This window comes from Phyllobates terribilis, unplaced genomic scaffold (genome assembly GCF_046119375.1).
Source record: "Phyllobates terribilis strain yellow unplaced genomic scaffold, ASM4611937v1 Scaffold_12__6_contigs__length_324123572, whole genome shotgun sequence".
Lineage (NCBI taxonomy): Eukaryota > Metazoa > Chordata > Amphibia > Anura > Dendrobatidae > Phyllobates > Phyllobates terribilis.
In genome coordinates this window covers 310,835,483-310,857,510 of record NW_027362772.1, presented here as the reverse complement: position 1 = coordinate 310,857,510, position 22,028 = coordinate 310,835,483, and the positions used below count along the sequence as shown (strand labels likewise).

The 22,028-nt window shown below is 43.5% G+C and overlaps 1 protein-coding gene across 1 annotated transcript in view; it reads right to left on the bottom strand.

Moving 5' to 3' along the window:
* The window catches only part of SORL1 (sortilin related receptor 1), a 265,489-nt gene that overhangs the window by 28,379 nt on the left and 215,082 nt on the right, over positions 1–22,028 (bottom strand). Inside the window, 5 exon segments of the mRNA XM_073657402.1 lie at positions 4,345–4,451; positions 4,582–4,756; positions 5,155–5,319; positions 5,402–5,521; positions 5,827–6,011. Coding sequence (XP_073513503.1) covers positions 4,345–4,451; positions 4,582–4,756; positions 5,155–5,319; positions 5,402–5,521; positions 5,827–6,011 — 752 coding nt within the window.

Here is a 22,028-nt window from a genome sequence, read left to right as displayed (position 1 = left end):
TACACAGTGACTGCACCAGCAGAATAGTGAGTGCAGCTCTGGAGTATAATACAGGATGTAACTCAGGATCAGTAATGTAATGTATGTACACAGTGACTGCACCAGCAGAATAGTGAGCACAGCTCTGGAGTATAATACAGGAGGTAACTCAGGATCAGTAATGTAATGTATGTACACAGTGACTGCACCAGCAGAATAGTGAGTGCAGCTCTGGAGTATAATACAGGAGGTAACTCAGGATCAGTAATTTAATGTATGTACACAGTGACTGCACCAGCAGAATAGTGAGCGCAGCTCTGGAGTATAATACAGGATGTAACTCAGGATCAGTAATGCAATGTATGTACACAGTGACTGCACCAGCAGAATAGTGAGTGCAGCTCTGGAGTATAATACAGGAGGTAACTCAGGATCAGTAATGTAATGTATGTACACAGTGACTGCACCAGCAGAATAGTGAGCGCAGCTCTGGAGTATAATACAGGATGTAACTCAGGATCAGTAATTTAATGTATGTACATAGTGACTGCACCAGCAGAATAGTGAGCGCAGCTCTGGAGTATAATACAGGATGTAACTCAGGATCAGTAATGTAATGTATGTACACAGTGACTGCACCAGCAGAATAGTGAGTGCAGCTCTGCAGTATAATACAGGATGTAACTCAGGATCAGTAATGTAATGTATGTACACAGTGACTACACCAGCAGAATAGTGAGTGCAGCTCTGCAGTATAATACAGGATGTAACTCAGGATCATTAATGTAATGTATGTACACAGTGACTGCACCAGCAGAATAGTGAGCGCAGCTCTGGGGTATAATACAGGATATAACTCAGGATCAGTAATGTAATGTATGTACACAGTGACTGCACCAGCAGAATAGTGAGTGCAGCTCTGGAGTATAATACAGGATGTAACTCAGGATCAGTAATGTAATGTATGTACACAGTGACTGTACCAGCAGAATAGTGAGTGCAGCTCTGCAGTATAATACAGGATGTAACTCAGGATCAGTAATGTAATGTATGTACACAGTGACTGCACCAGCAGAATAGTGAGTGCAGCTCTGGGGTATAATACAGGATGTAACTCAGGATCAGTAATGTAATGTATGTACACAGTGACTGCACCTTCAGAATAGTGAGTGCAGCTCTGGAGTATAATACATGAGGTAACTCAGGATCAGTAATGTAATGTATGTACACAGTGACTGCACCAGCAGAACAGTGAGTGCAGCTCTGGGGTATAATACAGGATGTAACTCAGGATCAGTAATGTAATGTATGTACACAGTGACTGCACCTTCAGAATAGTGAGTGCAGCTCTGGAGTATAATACATGAGGTAACTCAGGATCAGTAATGTAATGTATGTGCACATTGACTGCACCAGCAGAATAGTGAGTGCAGCTCTGGGGTATAATACAGGATGTAACTCAGGATCAGTAATGTAATGTATAGGCACAGTGACTGCACCAGCAGAATAGTGAGTGCAGCTCTGGAGTATAATACAGGAGGTAACTCAGGATCAGTAATGTATATGCACAGTGACTGCACCAGCAGAATAGTGAGTGCAGCTCTGGAGTATAATACAGGATGTAACTCAGGATCAGTAATGTAATGTATGTACACAGTGACTGCACCAGCAGAATAGTGAGTGCAGCTCTGGAGTATAATACAGGAGGTAACTTAGGATCAGTAATGTAATGTATGTACACAGTGACTGCACCAGCAGAATAGTGAGTGCAGCTCTGGAGTATAATACAGGATGTAACTCAGGATCAGTAATGTAATGTATGTACACAGTGACTGCACCAGCAGAATAGTGAGTGCAGCTCTCGAGTATAATACAGGAGGTAACTCAGGATCAGTAATGTAATGTATGTAGACAGTGACTGCACCAGCAGAATAGTGAGTGCAGCTCTGGGGTATAATACAAGATGTAACTCAGGATCAGTAATGTAATGTATGTACACAGTGACTGCACCAGCAGAATAGTGAGTGCAGCTCCGGAGTATAATACAGGATGTAACTCAGGATCAGTAATGTAAGGGATGTACATAGTGACTGCACCAGCAGAATAGTGAGTGCAGCTCTGGAGTATAATACAGGATGTAACTCAGGATCAGTAATGTAATGTATGTACACAGTGACTGCACCAGCAGAATAGTGAGTGCAGCTCTGGAGTATAATACAGGAGGTAACTTAGGATCAGTAATGTAATGTATGTACACAGTGACTGCACCAGCAGAATAATGAGTGCAGCTCTGGAGTATAATACAGGATGTAACTCAGGATCAGTAATGTAATGTATGTACACAGTGACTGCACCAGCAGAATAGTGAGTGCAGCTCTCGAGTATAATACAGGATGTAACTCAGGATCAGTAATGTAATGTATGTACACAGTGACTGCACCAGCAGAATAGTGAGTGCAGCTCTGGAGTATAATACAGGAAGTAACTCAGGATCAGTAATGTAATGTATGTACACAGTGACTGCACCAGCAGAATAGTGAGTGCAGCTCTGGAGTATAATACAGGAGGTAACTCAGGATCAGTAATGTATGTACACAGTGACTGCACCAGCAGAATAGTGAGTGCAGCTCTGGAGTATAATACAGGAGGTAACTCAGGATCAGTAATGTAATGTATGTACACAGTGACTGCACCAGCAGAATAGTGAGTGCAGCTCTGGAGTATAATACAGGATATAACTCAGGATCAGTAATGTAATGTATGTACACAGTGACTGCACCAGCAGAATAGTGAGTGCAGCTCTGGAGTATAATACAGGATGTAACTCAGGATCAGTAATGTAATGTATGTACACAGTGACTGCACCAGCAGAATAGTGAGCGCAGCTCTGGAGTATAATACAGGATGTAACTCAGGATCAGTAATGTAATGTATGTACACAGTGACTGCACCAGCAGAATAGTGAGTGCAGCTCTGGGGTATAATACAGGATGTAACTCAGGATCAGTAATGTAATGTATGTACACAGTGACTGCACCAGCAGAATAGTGAGCGCAGCTCTGCAGTATAATACAGGATGTAACTCAGGATCAGTAATGTAATGTATGTACACAGTGACTGCACCAGCAGAATAGTGAGTGCAGCTCTGGGGTATAATACAGGATGTAACTCAGGATCACTAATGTAATGTATGTACACAGTGACTGCACCAGCAGAATAGTGAGTGCAGCTCTGGAGTATAATACAGGATGTAACTCAGGATCAGTAATGTAATGTATGTACACAGTGACTGCACCAGCAGAATAGTGAGAGAAGCTCTGGGGTATAATACAGGATGTAACTCAGGATCAGTAATGTATATGCACAGTGACTGCACCAGCAGAATAGTGAGTGCAGCTCCGGAGTATAATACAGGATGTAACTCAGGATCAGTAATGTAATGTATGTACACAGTGATTGCACCAGCAGAATAGTGAGTGCAGCTCTGGAGTATAATACAGGATGTAACTCAGGATCAGTAATGTAAGGGATGTACACAGTGACTGCACCAGCAGAATAGTGAGTGCAGCTCTGGAGTATAATACAGGATGTAACTCAGGATCAGTAATGTAATGTATGTACACAGTGACTGCACCAGCAGAATAGTGAGTGCAGCTCTGGAGTATAATACAGGATGTAACTCAGGATCAGTAATGTAATGTATGTACACAGTGACTGCACCAGCAGAATAGTGAGTGCAGCTCTGGAGTATAATACAGGAAGTAACTCAGGATCAGTAATGTAATGTATGTACACAGTGACTGCACCAGCAGAATAGAGAGTGCAGCTCTGGAGTATAATACAGGATGTAACTCGGGATCAGTAATGTAATGTATGTACACAGTGACTCCACCAGCAGAATAGTGAGTGCAGCTCTGGGGTATAATACAGGATGTAACTCAGGATCAGTAATGTAATGTATGTACACAGTGACTGCACCAGCAGAATAGTGAGTGCAGCTCTCTAGTATAATACAGGATGTAACTCAGGATCAGTAATGTAATGTATGTACACAGTGACTGCACCAGCAGAATAGTGAGTGCAGCTCTCTAGTATAATACAGGATGTAACTCAGGATCAGTAATGTAATGTATGTACACAGTGACTGCACCAGGAGAATAGTGAGTGCAGCTCTGGGGTATAATACAGGATGTAACTCAGGATCAGTAATGTAATGTATGTACACAGTGACACCACCAGCAGAATAGTGAGTGCTGCTCTGGAGTATAATACAGGATGTAACTCAGGATCAGTAATGTAATGTATGTACACAGTGACACCACCAGCAGAATAGTGAGTGCTGCTCTGGAGTGGAGGCATACTTACTCTGGACTCGTTGAAGTATTTCTCTCTTAGAGATAAACTCTTCCAGAATAGGAGAACGTGATCTTTCTCAAAGATGAGCTTCAAGGCTTCTGGAGCAGACAGAGGAACTGAGGAAAAGTGTAGAAAAAGCCAAGTAAGCCGGAGCGTTGTGGGTCTTTTCCGGTTGCGTCCTGCAGTTGCGTCGGGCACAGTGTGGCGCGGGCTCCGTCTCGCAGTCACCTCCTGGCACTCTCTCACCTGTGCTGACTTTGGCGCTGGACTCTTTGCTCATGTTGCGCAGTTGGACGATGGCGCTGTACTTCCCCCCGGGCTCCAGGTTTCCGATCCTGAACTCCACGGTGCTGTTCCGGGTGTTCACTTTGTAACTCTTCTCCGTCTTCATTATTAAATCTTTCATGGTGACGATGTACGCCTGGAATATAGCGGTATCCTGAGAGCGCGCCGCGGACTGCTCTGCTCACTGACGACAATGATAAATGTAAGATCTCTGCTTGCTGAATATGAACGAGGGAGGCTCACAGGATCGTTACAGTGTATCAGCGGAGCCAATCCTCTGAGGACTAAACACATCAGCAGCACAGATCACCCCCCGTCCTATCTGCAGGCCGGTCGCGCTTACCTACACTGACACATTGTGACGAACTGCAGCTACGTGAGCGTTAGGTATGCTACAGCAAGCAGAGATCCTGACAGTGGTGTGAATACACCCACAGTACGAGCTGGAGCACAGGTATCACTCGGCTGCATGGGGTGCGATCACTCGGCTGCATGGGGTGCGATCACTCGGCTGCATGGGGTGCGATCACTCACCAGCTCACTGTCTGGTGAATCGTACGGTGACTCCCACTTCATGACCACGAAGGTCTTCTCCACCTGGACGGCGTGCAGATGGCGAGGCGGCAGACGGTTATCAGGAATCATCTTGACCACGGCGTAGTCTGACGGGGGTCCCTGATAGGGGGCTGTGACCCGCACCTGATTAACAAGAGACGCCTGTTATGTCAGGACACGCAATAACAGCCCTAGCTGCACAGCCAGCGGTTGAAGGTTTCCTCACCAGGAACAGGTACTGCTCGTCTCTGTTCACACTGATGGTCACGTCGTGAAGAGTAGTCGTGACGTTCAGCGGATTCCTGTGCAGTTCTGAGAATGACGTGGCGTAAAACACCCCGTATGTCTGGACGTGAGAGATCAGAAGTAACGTTACTGACAGAAGACCCCGGCCCATAGTATATAGGTTACATCAGATCATCTCCATGTCACATACTGAGGCCTCAGTACAATATTTTTTCTTCTCTACTCACATCCAAAGCTGCACTTGTAATTCTGCTGCTTTCTGCTGGTGGTTGTTGCATTACACCAAGCACAGTCCATTAGTTTAGTCTACACTCCCATGATGACGTCTACGGTGTGCCAGCAGCATTATGAATGCAGCTCTGACTGTGATTAGAGGATAAGCCATAAAACAGAAGAACCTCTTACCACATTCCTGTAGCCCACCCAGCTGCACTCCACTGCCGTCTGGTTAATTACTTTTGCTTTCAGACTTGGGACTTCTGGTCTTGTTCCCTTAGTGGTAAAGTGCTCAAACGCCACCGAGCTCTCACCGTAAGAGGACTGCGCCCACGCCGAAATCTCATACTCCGTGTGTGACGTCAGATTACTCACTGAGACAAAGCAACGGAGGGGGAGAATGAGACAAAGGTGGGAGAAAGGAGGCAGAGCAAGTCACCACGGATCCTGAGCTACAGCCTGGATTATACCCCAGAGCTGCACTCACTATTCTGCTGGTGCAGTCACTGTGTACATACATTACATTACTGATCCTGAGTTACATCCTGTATTATACTCCAGAGCTGCACTCACTATTCTGCTGGTGCAGTCACTCTGTACATACATTACATTACTGATCCTGAGTTACATCCTGTATTATACTCCAGAGCTGCACTCACTATTCTGCTGGTGCAGTCACTGTGTACATACATTACATTACTCATCCTGAGTTACATCCTGTATTATACTCGAGAGCTGCACTCACTATTCTGCTGGTGCAGTCGCTGTGTACATACATTACATTACTGATCCTGAGTTACCTCCTGTATTATACTCCAGAGCTGCACTCACTCTTCTGCTGGTGCAGTCACTGTGTACATACATTACATTACTGATCCTGAGTTACATCCTGTATTATTCTCCAGAGCTGCACTCACTATTCTGCTGGTACAGTCACTGTGTACATACATTACATTACTGATCCTGAGTTACATCCTGTATTATACTCCAGAGCTGCACTCACTATTCTGCTGGTGCAGTCGCTGTGTACATACATTACATTATTGATCCTGAGTTACATCCTGTATTATACCGCAGAGCTGCACTCACTATTCTGCTGGTGCAGACACTGTGTACATACATTACATTACTGATCCTGAGTTACCTCCTGTATTATACCCCAGAGCTGCACTCACTATTCTGCTGGTGCAGTCGCTGTGTACATACATTACATTACTGATCCCGAGTTACATCCTGTATTATACCCCAGAGCTGCACTCACTATTCTACTGGTGCAGTCACTGTGTACATACATTACATTACTGATCCTGAGTTACATCCTGTATTATACCGCAGAGCTGCACTCACTATTCTGCTGGTGCAGACACTGTGTACATACATTACATTACTGATCCTGAGTTACCTCCTGTATTATACCCCAGAGCTGCACGCACTATTCTGCTGGTGCAGTCACTCTGTACATACATTACATTACTGATCCTGAGTTACATCCTGTATTATACTCCAGAGCTGCACTCACTATTCTGCTGGTGCAGTCACTGTGTACATACATTACATTACTGATCCTGAGTTACATCCTGTATTATACTCCAGAGCTGCACTCACTATTCTGCTGGTGCAGACACTGTGTACATACATTACATTACTGATTCTGAGTTACCTCCTGTATTATCCTCCAGAGCTGCAGTCACTATTCTGCTGGTGCAGTCACTGTGTACATACATTACTGATCCTGAGTTACATCCTGTATTATACTCCAGAGCTGCAGTCACTATTCTGCTGGTGCAGTCACTGTGTACATACATTACTGATCCTGAGTTACATCCTGTATTATACTCCAGAGCTGCACTCACTATTCTGCTGGTGCAGTCACTGTGTACATACATTACATTACTGATCCTGAGTTACATCCTGTATTATTCTCCAGAGCTGCACTCACTATTCTGCTGGTACAGTCACTGTGTACATACATTACATTACTGATCCTGAGTTACCTCCTGTATTATACTCCAGAGCTGCACTCACTGTGTACATACATTACATTACTCATCCTGAGTTACATCCTGTATTATACTCCAGAGCTGCACTCACTATTCTGCTGGTGCAGTCGCTGTGTACATACATTACATTACTGATCCTGAGTTACCTCCTGTATTATACTCCAGAGCTGCACTCACTATTCTGCTGGTGCACTCACTGTGTACATACATTACATTACTGATCCTCAGTTACATCCTGTATTATACCCCAGAGCTGCACTCACTATTCTGCTGGTGCAGTCACTGTGTACATACATTACATTACTGATCCTGAGTTACCTCCTGTATTATACTCCAGAGCTGCACTCACTATTCTGCTGGTACAGTCACTGTGTACATACATTATTGATCCTGAGTTACATCCTGTATTATACTCCAGAGCTGCACTCACTATTCTGCTGGTGCAGTCACTGTGTACATACATTACATTACTGATCCTGAGTTACATCCTGTATTATACTCCAGAGCTGCACTCACTATTCTGCTGGTGCAGTCACTGTGTACATACATTACATTACTGATCCTGAGTTACATCCTGTATTATACTCCAGAGCTGCACTCACTATTCTGCTGGTGCAGTCACTGTGTACATACATTACATTACTGATCCTGAGTTACATCCTGTATTATACTCGAGAGCTGCACTCACTATTCTGCTGGTGCAGTCGCTGTGTACATACATTACATTACTGATCCTGAGTTAACTCCTGTATTATACTCCAGAGCTGCACTCACTATTCTGCTGGTGCAGTCGCTGTGTACATACATTACATTACTGATCCTGAGTTACATCCTGTATTATACTCCAGAGCTGCACTCACTATTCTGCTGGTGCAGTCACTGTGTACATACATTACATTACTGATCCTGAGTTACATCCTGTATTATACTCCAGAGCTGCACTCACTATTCTGCTGGTGCAGTCGCTGTGTACATACTTTACATTACTGATCCTGAGTTACATCCTGTATTATACCCCAGAGCTGCACTCACTATTCTGCTGGTGCAGTCACTGTGTACATACATTACATTACTGATCCTGAGTTACATCCTGTATTATTCTCCAGAGCTGCACTCACTATTCTGCTGGTACAGTCACTGTGTACATACATTACATTACTCATCCTGAGTTACCTCCTGTATTATACTCCAGAGCTGCACTCACTATTCTGCTGGTGCAGTCACTGTGTACATACATTACATTACTCATCCTGAGTTACATCCTGTATTATACTCCAGAGCTGCACTCACTATTCTGCTGGTGCAGTCGCTGTGTACATACATTACATTACTGATCCTGAGTTACCTCCTGTATTATACTCCAGAGCTGCACTCACTATTCTGCTGGTGCACTCACTGTGTACATACATTACATTACTGATCCTCAGTTACATCCTGTATTATACCCCAGAGCTGCACTCACTATTCTGCTGGTGCAGTCACTGTGTACATACATTACATTACTGATCCTGAGTTACATCCTGTATTATACTCCAGAGCTGCACTCACTATTCTGCTGGTGCAGTCACTGTGTACCTACATTACATTACTGATCCTGAGTTACATCCTGTATTATACTCCAGAGCTGCACTCACTATTCTGCTGGTGCAGTCACCGTGTACATACATTACATTACTGACCCTGAGTTACATCCTGTATTATACTCCAGAGCTGCACTCTCTATTCTGCTGGTGCAGTCACCGTGTACCTACATTACATTACTGATCCTGAGTTACATCCTGTATTATACTCCAGAGCTGCACTCACTATTCTGCTGGTGTAGTCACTGTGTACATACATTACATTACTGATCCTGAGTTACCTCCTGTATTATACTCCAGAGCTGCACTCACTATTCTGCTGGTGCAGTCACCGTGTACATACATTACATTACTGACCCTGAGTTACATCCTGTATTATACTCCAGAGCTGCACTCACTATTCTGCTGGTGCAGTCACTGTGTATATACATTACATTACTGATCTTGAGTTACATCATGTATTATACTGCAGAGCTGCACTCACTATTCTGCTGGTGCAGTCACTGTGTACATACATTACGTTACTGATCCTGAGTTACATCCTGTATTATACTGCAGAGCTGCACTCACTATTCTGCTGGTGCAGTCACTGTGTACATACATTACATTACTGATCCGGAGTTACATCCTGTATTATCCTCCAGAGCTGCACTCACTATTCTACTGGTGCAGTCACCGTGTACATACATTACATTACTGACCCTGAGTTACATCCTGTATTATACTCCAGAGCTGCACTCACTATTCTGCTGGTGCAGTCACCGTGTACATACATTACATTACTGATCCTGAGTTACATCCTGTATTATACTCCAGAGCTGCACTCACTATTCTGCGGGTGCAGTCACTGTGTACATACATTACATTACTGATCCTGAGTTACATCCTGTATTATACTCCAGAGCTGCGCTCACTATTCTGCTGGTGCAGTCACTGTGTACATACATTACATTACTGATCCTGAGTTACCTCCTGTATTATACTCCAGAGCTGCACTCACTATTCTGCTGGTGCAGTCACTGTGTACATACATTACATTACTGATCCTGAGTTACATCCTGTATTATACCCCAGAGCTGCACTCACTATTCTGCTGGTGCAGACACTGTGTACATACATTACATTACTGATTCTGAGTTACCTCCTGTATTATACCCCAGAGCTGCACTCACTATTCTGCTGGTGCAGTCACTGTGTACATACATTACTGATCCTGAGTTACATCCTGTATTATACTCCAGAGCTGCACTCACTATTCTGCTGGTGCACTCACTGTGTACATACATTACATTACTGATCCTGAGTTACCTCCTGTATTATACCCCAGAGCTGCACTCACTATTCTGCTGGTGCAGTCACTGTGTACATACATTACATTACTGATCCTGAGTTACATCCTGTATTATACTCCAGAGCTGCACTCACTATTCTGCTGGTGCAGTCGCTGTGTACATACATTACATTACTGATCCTGAGTTACCTCCTGTATTATCCTCCAGAGCTGCACTCACTATTCTGCTGGTGCAGTCGCTGTGTACATACATTACATTACTGATCCTGAGTTACCTCCTGTATTATCCTCCAGAGCTGCAGTCACTATTCTGCTGGTGCAGTCACTGTGTACATACATTACTGATCCTGAGTTACATCCTGTATTATACTCCAGAGCTGCAGTCACTATTCTGCTGGTGCAGTCACTGTGTACATACATTACTGATCCTGAGTTACATCCTGTATTATACTCCAGAGCTGTACTCACTATTCTGCTGGTGCAGTCACTGTGTACATACATTACATTACTGATCCTGAGTTACATCCTGTATTATACTCCAGAGCTGCACTCACTATTCTGCTGGTGCAGTCACTGTGTACATACATTACATTACTGATACGGAGTTACATCCTGTATTATACTCCAGAGCTGCACTCACTATTCTGCTGGTGCAGTCACTGTGTACATACATTACATTACTGATCCTGAGTTACATCCTGTATTATACTCCAGAGCTGCACTCACTATTCTGCTGGTGCAGTCGCTGTGTACATACATTACATTACTGATCCTGAGTTACCTCCTGTATTATCCTCCAGAGCTGCACTCACTATTCTGCTGGTGCAGTCGCTGTGTACATACATTACATTACTGATCCTGAGTTACCTCCTGTATTATCCTCCAGAGCTGCACTCACTATTCTGCTGGTGCAGTCGCTGTGTACATACATTACATTACTGATCCTGAGTTACCTCCTGCATTATACTCCAGAGCTGCACTCACTATTCTGCTGGTGCAGTCACTGTGTACATACATTACATTACTCATCCTGAGTTACATCCTGTATTATACTCGAGAGCTGCACTCACTATTCTGCTGGTGCAGTCGCTGTGTACATACATTACATTACTGATCCTGAGTTACATCCTGTATTATACTCCAGAGCTGCACTCACTATTCTGCTGGTGCACTCGCTGTGTACATACATTACATTACTGATCCTGAGTTAACTCCTGTATTATACTCCAGAGCTGCACTCACTATTCTGCTGGTGCAGTCGCTGTGTACATACATTACATTACTGATCCTGAGTTACATCCTGTATTATACTCCAGAGCTGCACTCACTATTCTGCTGGTGCAGTCGCTGTGTACATACATTACATTACTGATCCTGAGTTACATCCTGTATTATACTCCAGAGCTGCACTCACTATTCTGCTGGTGGAGTCGTTGTGTACATACTTTACATTACTGATCCTGAGTTACATCCTGTATTATACCCCAGAGCTGCACTCACTATTCTGCTGGTGCAGTCACTGTGTACATACATTACATTACTGATCCTGAGTTACATCCTGTATTATTCTCCAGAGCTGCACTCACTATTCTGCTGGTACAGTCACTGTGTACATACATTACATTACTGATCCTGAGTTACCTCCTGTATTATACTCCAGAGCTGCACTCACTATTCTGCTGGTGCAGTCACTGTGTACATACATTACATTACTGATCCGCAGTTACATCCTGTATTATACCCCAGAGCTGCGCTCACTATTCTGCTGGTGCAGTCACTGTGTACATACATTACATTACTGATCCTGAGTTACCTCCTGTATTATACTCCAGAGCTGCACTCACTATTCTGCTGGTGCAGTCACTGTGTACATACATTACATTACTGATCCTGAGTTACCTCCTGTATTATACTCCAGAGCTGCACTCACTATTCTGCTGGTGCAGTCACTGTGTACATACATTACATTACTGATCCTGAGTTATATCCTGTATTATACTCCAGAGCTGCACTCACTATTCTGCTGGTGCAGTCACTGTGTACATACATTACATTACTGATCCTGAGTTAACTCCTGTATTATACTCCAGAGCTGCACTCACTATTCTGCTGGTGCAGTCACCGTGTACATACATTACATTACTGACCCTGAGTTACATCCTGTATTATACTCCAGAGCTGCACTCACTATTCTGCTGGTGCAGTCACTGTGTATATACATTACATTACTGATCCTGAGTTACATCCTGTATTATACTGCAGAGCTGCACTCACTATTCTGCTGGTGCAGTCACTGTGTACATACATTACGTTACTGATCCTGAGTTACATTCTGTATTATACTGCAGAGCTGCACTCACTATTCTGCTGGTGCAGTCACTGTGTACATACATTACATTACTGATCCGGAGTTACATCCTGTATTATCCTCCAGAGCTGCACTCACTATTCTGCTGGTGCAGTCACCGTGTACATACATTACATTACTGACCCTGAGTTACATCCTGTATTATACTCCAGAGCTGCACTCACTATTCTGCTGGTGCAGTCACCGTGTACATACATTACATTACTGACCCTGAGTTACATCCTGTATTATACTCCAGAGCTGCACTCACTATTCTGCTGGTGCAGTCACCGTGTACATATATTACATTACTGATCCTGAGTTACATCCTGTATTATACTCCAGAGCTGCACTCACTATTCTGCTGGTGCAGTCACTGTGTACATACATTACATTACTGATCCGGAGTTACATCCTGTATTATACTGCAGAGCTGCACTCACTATTCTGCTGGTGCAGTCACTGTGTACATACATTACATTACTGATCCGGAGTTACATCCTGTATTATACTCCAGAGCTGCGCTCAGTATTCTGCTGGTGCAGTCACTGTGTACATGCATTACATTACTGATCCTGAGTTACCTCCTGTATTATACTCCAGAGCTGCACTCACTATTCTGCTGGTGCAGTCACTGTGTACATACATTACATTACTGATCCTGAGTTACATCCTGTATTATACTCCTGAGCTGCACTCACTATTCTGCTGGTGCAGTCACTGTGTATATACATTACATTACTGATCCTGAGTTACATCCTGTATTATACCCCAGAGCTGCACTCACTATTCTGCTGGTGCAGTCACCGTGTACATACATTACATTACTGATCCTGAGTTACCTCCTGTATTATACTCCAGAGCTGCACTCACTATTCTGCTGGTGCAGTCACTGTGTACATACATTACATTACTGATCCTGAGTTACATCCTGTATTATACTCCAGAGCTGCACTCACTATTCTGCTGGTGCAGTCACTGTGTATATACATTACATTACTGATCCTGAGTTACATCCTGTATTATACTGCAGAGCTGCACTCACTATTCTGCTGGTGCAGTCACTGTGTACATACATTACATTACTGATCCGGAGTTACATCCTGTACTATACTCCAGAGCTGCGCTCACTATTCTGCTGGTGCAGTCACTGTGTACATACATTACATTACTGATCCTGAGTTACCTCCTGTATTATACTCCAGAGCTGCACTCACTATTCTGCTGGTGCAGTCACTGTGTACATACATTACATTACTGATCCTGAGTTACATCCTGTATTATACTCCTGAGCTGCACTCACTATTCTGCTGGTGCAGTCACTGTGTACATACATTACATTACTCATCCTGAGTTACCTCCTGTATTATACTCCAGAGCTGCACTCACTATTCTGCTGGTGCAGTCGCTGTGTACATACATTACATTACTAATCCTGAGTTACCTCCTGTATTATACTCCAGAGCTGCACTCACTATTCTGCTGGTGCACTCACTGTGTACATACATTACTGATCCTGAGTTACATCCTGTATTATACTCCAGAGCTGCAGTCACTATTCTGCTGGTGCAGTCACTGTGTACATACATTACATTACTGATCCTGAGTTACATCCTGTATTATACTCCAGAGCTGCACTCACTATTCTGCTGGTGTAGTCACCGTGTACATACATTACATTACTGATCCTGAGTTACATCCTGTATTATACTCCAGAGCTGCACTCACTATTCTGCTGGTGCAGTCACCGTGTACATACATTACATTACTGATCCTGAGTTACATCCTGTATTATACTCCAGAGCTGCACTCACTATTCTGCTGGTGCAGTCACTGTGTACATACATTACATTACTGATCCGGAGTTACATCCTGTATTATACTGCAGAGCTGCACTCACTATTCTGCTGGTGCAGTCACTGTGTACATACATTACATTACTAATCCTGAGTTACATCCTGCATTATACTCCAGAGCTGCACTCACTATTCTGCTGGTGCAGTCACTGTGTATATACATTACATTACTGATCCTGAGTTACATCCTGTATTATACTGCAGAGCTGCACTCACTATTCTGCTGGTGCAGTCACTGTGTACATACATTACATTACTGATCCGGAGTTACATCCTGTACTATACTCCAGAGCTGCGCTCACTATTCCGCTGGTGCAGTCACTGTGTACATACATTACATTACTGATCCTGAGTTACCTCCTGTATTATACTCCAGAGCTGCACTCACTATTCTGCTGGTGCAGTCACTGTGTACATACATTACATTACTGATCCTGAGTTACATCCTGTATTATACTCCTGAGCTGCACTCACTATTCTGCTGGTGCAGTCACTGTGTACATACATTACATTACTGATCCTGAGTTACATCCTGTATTATACCACAGAGCTGCACTCACTATTCTGCTGGTGCAGACACTGTGTACATACATTACATTACTGATCCTGAGTTACCTCCTGTATTATACCCCAGAGCTGCACTCACTATTCTGCTGGTGCAGTCACTGTGTACATACATTACAATACTGATCCTGAGTTACCTCCTGTATTATACTCCAGAGCTGCACTCACTATTCTGCTGGTGCAGTCACTGTGTACATACATTACATTACTGATCCTGAGTTACATCCTGTATTATAGCCCAGAGCTGCACTCACTATTCTGCTGGTGCAGACACTGTGTACATACATTACTGATCCTGAGTTACATCCTGTATTATACTCCAGAGCTGCACTCACTATTCTGCTGGTGCAGTCACTGTGTACATACATTACATTACTGATCCTGAGTTACCTCCTGTATTATACTCCAGAGCTGCACTCACTATTCTGCTGGTGCAGTCACTGTGTACATACATTACATTACTGACCCTGAGTTACATCCTGTATTATACTCCAGAGCTGCACTCACTATTCTGCTGGTGCAGTCACTGTGTACATACATTACATTACTGATCCGGAGTTACCTCCTGTATTATCCTCCAGAGCTGCAGTCACTATTCTGCTGGTGCAGTCACTGTGTACATACATTACTGATCCTGAGTTACATCCTGTATTATACTCCAGAGCTGCAGTCACTATTCTGCTGGTGCAGTCACTGTGTACATACATTACATTACTGATCCTGAGTTACATCCTGTATTATACTCCAGAGCTGCACTCACTATTCTGCTGGTGCAGTCACTGTGTACATACATTACATTACTGATCCTGAGTTACATCCTGTATTATACTCCAGAGCTGCACTCACTATTCTGCTGGTGCAGTCACTGTGTACATACATTACATTACTGATCCTGAGTTACATCCTGTATTATACTCCAGAGCTGCACTCACTATTCTGCTGGTGCAGTCACTGTGTACATACATTACATTACTGATCCTGAGTTACATCCTGTATTATACTCCAGAGCTGCACTCACTATTCTGCTGGTGCAGTCGCTGTGTACATACATTACATTACTGATCCTGAGTTACATCCTGTATTATACTCCAGAGCTGCACTAACTATTCTGCTGGTGCAGTCGCTGTGTACATACATTACATTACTGATCCTGAGTTACATCCTGTATTATACTCCAGAGCTGCACTCACTATTCTGCTGGTGCAGTCGCTGTGTACATACATTACATTACTGATCCGGAGTTACATCCTGTACTATACTCCAGAGCTGCGCTCACTATTCTGCTGGTGCAGTCACTGTGTACATACATTACATTACTGATCCTGAGTTACCTCCTGTATTATACTCCAGAGCTGCACTCACTATTCTGCTGGTGCAGTCACTGTGTACATACATTACATTACTGATCCTGAGTTACATCCTGTATTATACTCCTGAGCTGCACTCACTATTCTGCTGGTGCAGTCACTGTGTACATACATTACATTACTCATCCTGAGTTACCTCCTGTATTATACTCCAGAGCTGCACTCACTATTCTGCTGGTGCAGTCGCTGTGTACATACATTACATTACTAATCCTGAGTTACCTCCTGTATTATACTCCAGAGCTGCACTCACTATTCTGCTGGTGCACTCACTGTGTACATACATTACTGATCCTGAGTTACATCCTGTATTATACTCCAGAGCTGCAGTCACTATTCTGCTGGTGCAGTCACTGTGTACATACATTACATTACTGATCCTGAGTTACATCCTGTATTATACTCCAGAGCTGCACTCACTATTCTGCTGGTGTAGTCACCGTGTACATACATTACATTACTGATCCTGAGTTACATCCTGTATTATACTCCAGAGCTGCACTCACTATTCTGCTGGTGCAGTCACCGTGTACATACATTACATTACTGATCCTGAGTTACATCCTGTATTATACTCCAGAGCTGCACTCACTATTCTGCTGGTGCAGTCACTGTGTACATACATTACATTACTGATCCGGAGTTACATCCTGTATTATACTGCAGAGCTGCACTCACTATTCTGCTGGTGCAGTCACTGTGTACATACATTACATTACTGATCCGGAGTTACATCCTGTATTATACTCCAGAGCTGCGCTCACTATTCTGCTGGTGCAGTCACTGTGTACATACATTACATTACTGATCCTGAGTTACCTCCTGTATTATACTCCAGAGCTGCACTCACTATTCTGCTGGTGCAGTCACTGTGTACATGCATTACATTACTAATCCTGAGTTACATCCTGCATTATACTCCAGAGCTGCACTCACTATTCTGCTGGTGCAGTCACTGTGTATATACATTACATTACTGATCCTGAGTTACATCCTGTATTATACTCCAGAGCTGCACTCACTATTCTGCTGGTGCAGTCACTGTGTACATACATTACATTACTGATCCGGAGTTACATCCTGTACTATACTCCAGAGCTGCGCTCACTATTTCGCTGGTGCAGTCACTGTGTACATACATTACATTACTGATCCTGAGTTACCTCCTGTATTATACTCCAGAGCTGCACTCACTATTCTGCTGGTGCAGTCACTGTGTACATACATTACATTACTGATCCTGAGTTACATCCTGTATTATACTCCTGAGCTGCACTCACTATTCTGCTGGTGCAGTCACTGTGTACATACATTACATTACTCATCCTGAGTTACCTCCTGTATTATACTCCAGAGCTGCACTCACTATTCTGCTGGTGCAGTCGCTGTGTACATACATTACATTACTAATCCTGAGTTACCTCCTGTATTATACTCCAGAGCTGCACTCACTATTCTGCTGGTGCACTCACTGTGTACATACATTACTGATCCTGAGTTACATCCTGTATTATACTCCAGAGCTGCAGTCACTATTCTGCTGGTGCAGTCACTGTGTACATACATTACATTACTGATCCTGAGTTACATCCTGTATTATACTCCAGAGCTGCACTCACTATTCTGCTGGTGTAGTCACCGTGTACATACATTACATTACTGATCCTGAGTTACATCCTGTATTATACTGCAGAGCTGCACTCACTATTCTGCTGGTGCAGTCACTGTGTACATACATTACATTACTGATCCGGAGTTACATCCTGTACTATACTCCAGAGCTGCGCTCACTATTCCGCTGGTGCAGTCACTGTGTACATACATTACATTACTGATCCTGAGTTACCTCCTGTATTATACTCCAGAGCTGCACTCACTATTCTGCTGGTGCAGTCACTGTGTACATACATTACATTACTGATCCTGAGTTACATCCTGTATTATACTCCTGAGCTGCACTCACTATTCTGCTGGTGCAGTCACTGTGTACATACATTACATTACTGATCCTGAGTTACATCCTGTATTATACCACAGAGCTGCACTCACTATTCTGCTGGTGCAGACACTGTGTACATACATTACATTACTGATCCTGAGTTACCTCCTGTATTATACCCCAGAGCTGCACTCACTATTCTGCTGGTGCAGTCACTGTGTACATACATTACAATACTGATCCTGAGTTACCTCCTGTATTATACTCCAGAGCTGCACTCACTATTCTGCTGGTGCAGTCACTGTGTACATACATTACATTACTGATCCTGAGTTACATCCTGTATTATAGCCCAGAGCTGCACTCACTATTCTGCTGGTGCAGACACTGTGTACATACATTACTGATCCTGAGTTACATCCTGTATTATACTCCAGAGCTGCACTCACTATTCTGCTGGTGCAGTCACTGTGTACATACATTACATTACTGATCCTGAGTTACCTCCTGTATTATACTCCAGAGCTGCACTCACTATTCTGCTGGTGCAGTCACTGTGTACATACATTACATTACTGACCCTGAGTTACATCCTGTATTATACTCCAGAGCTGCACTCACTATTCTGCTGGTGCAGTCACTGTGTACATACATTACATTACTGATCCGGAGTTACCTCCTGTATTATCCTCCAGAGCTGCAGTCACTATTCTGCTGGTGCAGTCACTGTGTACATACATTACTGATCCTGAGTTACATCCTGTATTATACTCCAGAGCTGCAGTCACTATTCTGCTGGTGCAGTCACTGTGTACATACATTACATTACTGATCCTGAGTTACATCCTGTATTATACTCCAGAGCTGCACTCACTATTCTGCTGGTGCAGTCACTGTGTACATACATTACATTACTGATCCTGAGTTACATCCTGTATTATACTCCAGAGCTGCACTCACTATTCTGCTGGTGCAGTCACTGTGTACATACATTACATTACTGATCCTGAGTTACATCCTGTATTATACTCCAGAGCTGCACTCACTATTCTGCTGGTGCAGTCACTGTGTACATACATTACATTACTGATCCTGAGTTACATCCTGTATTATACTCCAGAGCTGCACTCACTATTCTGCTGGTGCAGTCGCTGTGTACATACATTACATTACTGATCCTGAGTTACATCCTGTATTATACTCCAGAGCTGCACTCACTATTCTGCTGGTGCAGTCGCTGTGTACATACATTACATTACTGATCCTGAGTTACATCCTGTATTATACTCCAGAGCTGCACTCACTATTCTGCTGGTGCAGTCGCTGTGTACATACATTACATTACTGATCCGGAGTTACATCCTGTACTATACTCCAGAGCTGCGCTCACTATTCTGCTGGTGCAGTCACTGTGTACATACATTACATTACTGATCCTGAGTTACCTCCTGTATTATACTCCAGAGCTGCACTCACTATTCTGCTGGTGCAGTCACTGTGTACATACATTACATTACTGATCCTGAGTTACATCCTGTATTATACTCCTGAGCTGCACTCACTATTCTGCTGGTGCAGTCACTGTGTACATACATTACATTACTCATCCTGAGTTACCTCCTGTATTATACTCCAGAGCTGCACTCACTATTCTGCTGGTGCAGTCGCTGTGTACATACATTACATTACTAATCCTGAGTTACCTCCTGTATTATACTCCAGAGCTGCACTCACTATTCTGCTGGTGCACTCACTGTGTACATACATTACTGATCCTGAGTTACATCCTGTATTATACTCCAGAGCTGCAGTCACTATTCTGCTGGTGCAGTCACTGTGTACATACATTACATTACTGATCCTGAGTTACATCCTGTATTATACTCCAGAGCTGCACTCACTATTCTGCTGGTGTAGTCACCGTGTACATACATTACATTACTGATCCTGAGTTACATCCTGTATTATACTCCAGAGCTGCACTCACTATTCTGCTGGTGCAGTCACCGTGTACATACATTACATTACTGATCCTGAGTTACATCCTGTATTATACTCCAGAGCTGCACTCACTATTCTGCTGGTGCAGTCACTGTGTACATACATTACATTACTGATCCGGAGTTACATCCTGTATTATACTGCAGAGCTGCACTCACTATTCTGCTGGTGCAGTCACTGTGTACATACATTACATTACTGATCCGGAGTTACATCCTGTATTATACTCCAGAGCTGCGCTCACTATTCTGCTGGTGCAGTCACTGTGTACATACATTACATTACTGATCCTGAGTTACCTCCTGTATTATACTCCAGAGCTGCACTCACTATTCTGCTGGTGCAGTCACTGTGTACATACATTACATTACTAATCCTGAGTTACATCCTGCATTATACTCCAGAGCTGCACTCACTATTCTGCTGGTGCAGTCACTGTGTATATACATTACATTACTGATCCTGAGTTACATCCTGTATTATACTCCAGAGCTGCACTCACTATTCTGCTGGTGCAGTCACTGTGTACATACATTACATTACTGATCCGGAGTTACATCCTGTACTATACTCCAGAGCTGCGCTCACTATTTCGCTGGTGCAGTCACTGTGTACATACATTACATTACTGATCCTGAGTTACCTCCTGTATTATACTCCAGAGCTGCACTCACTATTCTGCTGGTGCAGTCACTGTGTACATACATTACATTACTGATCCTGAGTTACATCCTGTATTATACTCCTGAGCTGCACTCACTATTCTGCTGGTGCAGTCACTGTGTACATACATTACATTACTCATCCTGAGTTACCTCCTGTATTATACTCCAGAGCTGCACTCACTATTCTGCTGGTGCAGTCGCTGTGTACATACATTACATTACTAATCCTGAGTTACCTCCTGTATTATACTCCAGAGTTGCACTCACTATTCTGCTGGTGCACTCACTGTGTACATACATTACTGATCCTGAGTTACATCCTGTATTATACTCCAGAGCTGCAGTCACTATTCTGCTGGTGCAGTCACTGTGTACATACATTACATTACTGATCCTGAGTTACATCCTGTATTATACTCCAGAGCTGCACTCACTATTCTGCTGGTGTAGTCACCGTGTACATACATTACATTACTGATCCTGAGTTACATCCTGTATTATACTCCAGAGCTGCACTCACTATTCTGCTGGTGCAGTCACCGTGTACATACATTACATTACTGATCCTGAGTTACATCCTGTATTATACTCCAGAGCTGCACTCACTATTCTGCTGGTGCAGTCACTGTGTACATACATTACATTACTGATCCGGAGTTACATCCTGTATTATACTGCAGAGCTGCACTCACTATTCTGCTGGTGCAGTCACTGTGTACATACATTACATTACTGATCCGGAGTTACATCCTGTATTATACTCCAGAGCTGCGCTCACTAT